The 5,291-nt window shown below is 35.2% G+C and overlaps 1 protein-coding gene across 1 annotated transcript; it reads left to right on the plus strand.

Moving 5' to 3' along the window:
• The first annotated feature begins 3,512 nt into the window (after window positions 1-3,512).
• LOC138177693 (olfactory receptor 51F2-like) lies at window positions 3,513-4,619 on the plus strand. Its single transcript, XM_069108904.1, has one exon. The coding sequence runs from the start codon at window positions 3,666-3,668 to the stop codon at window positions 4,617-4,619; it is 954 nt and encodes a 317-aa protein (XP_068965005.1). The 5' UTR covers window positions 3,513-3,665.
• The last annotated feature ends 672 nt before the right edge of the window (window positions 4,620-5,291 follow it).

Raw genomic sequence — 5,291 nt, forward strand, 5'->3', positions numbered from 1 at the left:
ATTATGGGAAGACAGTCTTTTGATTTTATACATCAAAGTAGCAGCAGCAACAGCAGCAGAAGCAGTAGTTGTAGTAGTAATAGCAATAATAATAATTTATGTAGCACTGCCCACAGGAGTCTTGAGAAAGAGTGATATAAGGTAGCATAAAGAAGAATTTCCTAATATGATTAAATATGAAATGGAATACCTTACATGCTAGTGAGTTTATAGTCATGTGCAGTTTTCAAGTAAAGATTGGATGGTTAACTGTCAGGGACATTGTAAGGGAGGTTTATGAGTCAAGTACATGTTTCTTTAGATAATGTATGATGTCCCTTATGAATCTCAGGTTCAATACATTTATGACACTAGGCTATCAAGAATCATGATTGAGGGACAATTAATACACATCAATCAGACAAACAATAGGATAACCCATCAGTCAGTATCAAAAGAAGCAATTATCCCACTTACAAAGTTAATTGCTTTATACTAAGCATGTAGCAGGGGAAATATTTAATATTTAATGCATGATTGAAGAAAGACAAAAAGAGTTTGTTTATGTTTAGATTTACAATGAGCCCTGGATATTGAATAGTCTCTCAATAATTACTGCTCATAATCTCATAGAATCATGGATTATCAGTGATAGGATGGAACTCCAATGTCATCTAGTCAAATCTTCTTCAAATATGAAGTTACTATAAATATATATGTCTGTTTTATATGAATATCCAGAAGTCCCATGTTCAAATTAGGGTGGCCCATAAAAATAATTTTCCTGATATGACTGGTATAGTAGAAAGGTACTTGTAAGTGAGTCAGGAGAAAATTAAGTTCAAATTATTCTTTTAACACTAATTAGTTATGTGTCAATAGGCATATCATTTAAACTCATCAAATCTGAGTTATCTTATCTGTCAAATGAAATTAATATCTCTAGTTCCTATTTCCTGATGTTAGTCTGAAGATTAAATGAAACAATACATGTGAAGTGCATTGAAAACTATATTGTTATTTGTCCTTCATTCTTGAAGAGGACCATAACATCAGGAAGGTGATGCCATGACTTGCAAGTGAACTAGATTTAAGTTCAGAACCTCTTACAGTTTTACTCGAATGCCTTAAAATTTGATAAAGTTTCTTGATGTAATCTTCTAAAAGGTAAAAAAAATGTCAAATAAGGTGAGTGATGAAGGTGCATATCAGCATTTAGGGTCAAAATCAAGTCATGACTAGGAGGTTACAGGTCTTTTCTTGTTTGGTCCTTAAACTAATTCTGAAAGCAATTCCTCAAGGGTAGGTCATTTCCACAAGTATAATGTCAGTATCTTTGAAATAAGTGTTAGATTTGCCAAGATGATTTCTTCAAAAATGAACATTTATCAGGATTATATTATGTGAATATCTTATGAAATAACTCTTTTTTGTTCATAGTCATACCTGATACACTGAAACCTCAGCAGTCCCCCAAGACATATTAAACATTTGGAACATTCTGTTTCTATAAAGGGAGATCAAGAAAGATGAGAGAGAGAGAGAGAGAGAGAGAGAGAGAGAGAGAGAGAGAGAGAGAATATATTGTCATCAGAGTGATTTGAGTTGAATACATCTATCTAAGAATGGACAAGTCACATAACTGCTCTATGGACCCAGGAAAATCTTGAGGCCTATAAATTGCAAGTGAGTTTGTTGATTTAAATTAGTAAGTTTCCAAACTGGGAGTCTTGGAGTTCTCCCCATTGATGAAATCACAGGTTCAAGACTAGCTTACTCTACAAAAGAAGGGAGAGGAGAAAGGAGGACAGGAGAGAAGAGAGGTGGAAAGAATCTTTTACATAACACCAGGAAACTCTGTGGCAAAACTCAGCTTTCAGTCTTTGCTCTATCTCTTAATATACAAGTGATCTTGGAATAAATATTTAAGCTCTCTAAGCCTCAGTTTATCTGTACAACTTGATTATAGTGTTCATGCCCACCTCATAAAGATGTTCTGATCATCAAACAAAATAATAATGTAAACTCTATTACAATTATTTTGATTATATCAAGTAAATTCCAATATCTTATCTGAACTACTCTGTAGAAAGCTAAAAGTCAGTTTTCAGATGTGCTTGGATACCTTATACAGTATTTAATGTACAAAATGCACACAAAGATTTAACAGGCATGTGTTAGTGAGAGAAGTGAATTCTCTTCCATTTCTGAGGCACCTGACAGTGAAGTTCATTTTCTACTGATGCATGCTCCACCACTAGCCCTTTATTGCAGGAACTCTTGATATTTACCAAAGCTTTCTTACTCTGATTTTCTCTGATTGTGGCAGGGAACTAATATACTGTAATGAACTAGTGTTGATGATGATAAAGATGATGATAGTGATGATGGAAACATGTGCAATTTATATACTTTAAATTTACGAAGCACATGGCATATATTTTGTCATCTGCTCTACTTAACAAAACTTTGTAGCCATGAAATTATTGAATATTTTTCCATTTCACAGATAAACTGAGATCCAAAGAGGTGAAATATTTTCTTCAATATAATAATATACTTACTCCAAGTCCAGTCAGTCAGCAAAGATTTATAAAGGCCGTGTGCCATGCATTGACCTAAGAATTAGGGATATAAAGCAAGGAAAAAATATTGTCCCAGTCCTGAATGAACTCACATACTAACAGGAGAAGCAGTGTGTAAACAACTATGTGAATACAGATATATTAAGATTAAATGTAATTAAATTTTCCCTCAGAGGAAAAGTACTAGCAGTAATTGGGACTGGGAAAGGACTCTTGTAGATCACTGAATTTCAGATAAATCTTAAAAGAAGTCAAATAAGCCAAGAAAGTGGGCATAAGGAGGGAAAACATTTCAGACATGAGGAACAATTAGTCAAAAGGCATGGAGATAAGAGTACACTACTGTTTCCCCCTGTGAACAGTTGAAAATCTATTACTCCCTCCAACAAATGGAAAACCATCCTGTGAAGGCTACTCTTCTAGTACATTGACTCTAGTAAAACACATGTTCAGATGGACTAGAATACTCTACATGCATTCTTTAGCTAATGATCTCTATGCCCATGAAGAGCGCTGTCCTTCCAATTAGAGAAGTATACTTCAAAAATTCTCTTACTGAATTATATAACACACCACACCCCCGCACATACCCTCCAAGAAAGTAAGGAAATTCCTTTTCTGTGAAATTTGTTGCTGTTCAGTTGTGTCATGACCCCATTTTTTTTTTGCAAAGATACTGGACTGGTTTATCATTTCTTTATTCAGGTCATTTTATAGATGAGGAAGTGGGTAAACAGGGTTAAGTGGCATGCCCAGTGTCACACGGATAGTAAGAGTCTAAGGTCTGATTTAAACTCAGGTCTTATTGGCTCCAGATTTGGGACTTTATCACTGCTACCTAGCTGCTTCTGTGAAATAGCTCACTAAAATAAATCTTGAAAGAAAGGGGGAGAAAATGAAAAGAACTCATATTTCTCATAATCTATACTTACTGAACATCTACCTATTATGTGCAAGACAATATATACATTATAGGGAATTCTGAAGAAAAACAAAATAGTACTTGAACTTAAGAAGTTTATGCTCTAGTTGTAAAGAGTTTAATTTATATTTTCAGGATATAAATTCTCCCATAAGAAAATTTTGCCTCTTCATTACATCATGTCATCTTTCTTTAACAACACCTCACCACCATCCCTGATCTTCTTTCTGACGGGTGTTCCTGGGCTAGAAGCTGCTCATGCTTGGATCTCCATCCCCTTTTGCTGTCTATATATAACGGCCCTCTCTGGAAATGGTATGATCCTGTTTGTCATCATTACTGAACCAAGCCTTCATGAGCCCATGTACTATTTCCTCTCCATGCTCTCTTCCACTGACTTGGGCTTGTGTATTTCCACTCTGTTTACTGTGTTGGGAATATTCTGGTTCAATGCCAGAGAGATCAGTTTTAATGTCTGCCTGGCTCAGATGTTCTTTATTCACCTCTTCACTTTCATGGAATCTTCAGTACTTTTGGCTATGGCCTTTGACCGCTTTGTGGCCATCTCTAACCCACTGAGGTATGCCACTATCCTGACACACTCAAAAATAATTCAGATTGGTGTGGCAATCATTACCAGAGGTACAGTCATCCTCATTCCCCTTGTCTTGCTTCTCAAACGCCTTTCTTTCTGCCATAGCCTTGTGCTTCATCATTCCTATTGCTTTCATCCTGATGTTATGAAACTCTCATGTTCAGATACCAAAGTGAACAGTGCATTTGGGTTGACTGCAATAATTTCTACTGCTGGAGTGGACTCAATCTTCATCCTCCTCTCCTATGTTCTAATCATTAACTCTATCCTTAGCATTGCATCCTCAAAGGAACGCAAAAAAGCCTTTAGTACATGCATCTCCCATGTAACTGCTGTAGCCATCTTCTATATTCCCCTGATCAGCCTATCCTTTGTCCATAGATTTGGGAAACAAGCCCCTCCTTATGTGCCCACTCTTATTGCCAACATTTACCTTCTCATTCCCCCTGCAATGAACCCCATTATTTATAGTGTAAAAACTAAACAAATCCGTAAAGCTATTCTCAAAGTGTTTCATCACAAGGGAGCCCTGATTTGATAATTGCAGTTTCCATACAATCCTGAAAAATAAAAAATAAAAAATTCTCTACTGACAGAATTTTTCCATGACAGAATTAGGGAGTCTTAGAAACAGAAAGAATCTTAGAGGTCATAAAATCAGTCCATTCACCACTCAATTAAAGAGAAACACTATTTTACATCATCTCTTAAAGATGATAATCTGCTCTTGCTTTGAACTCCTTCAGTTACAGATATATTACTGTCTTTCCAGATAGTCCATTTCAATTGCAGATATTTTTTTTTACTAAAGAAATTATTTTTCTGCAATTCCCTCCAATATGTCTGAATTCTGATCTCTACCACAGGAAAGACTGAGAGTTTGAGTCAGTTTAATAAAACACCCTCAAGTAATTAAGTTGCTCTCAGAGCGGTGGCTCTCTCCCGATGTAGATATAGATGCCTCTGATATTATTCACAAAAGGAGTGTAATGGTTTGAGAAATTGATGAAAATTTAAATAATTACAAATAATTTCAGTAATAACCATCACTGAATTTAAGTTCATGACTGAATCTGAGGTTTACCAAAGATTTCCATCCAGTTCTGAATTCCACATTATTAAGAATCATTGATTGCTTCACTATAATATACATTTTTCTATGGTTTACAATTTTCATGCATGTAAAAAAAGTATAATGCACTTATAAAAA

The sequence above is a fragment of the Petaurus breviceps genome, unplaced genomic scaffold (genome assembly GCF_028583685.1).
Source record: "Petaurus breviceps papuanus isolate PSGF00001 unplaced genomic scaffold, PetGlider_PUasm1.0 90444, whole genome shotgun sequence".
NCBI classification, from domain to species: domain Eukaryota; kingdom Metazoa; phylum Chordata; class Mammalia; order Diprotodontia; family Petauridae; genus Petaurus; species Petaurus breviceps.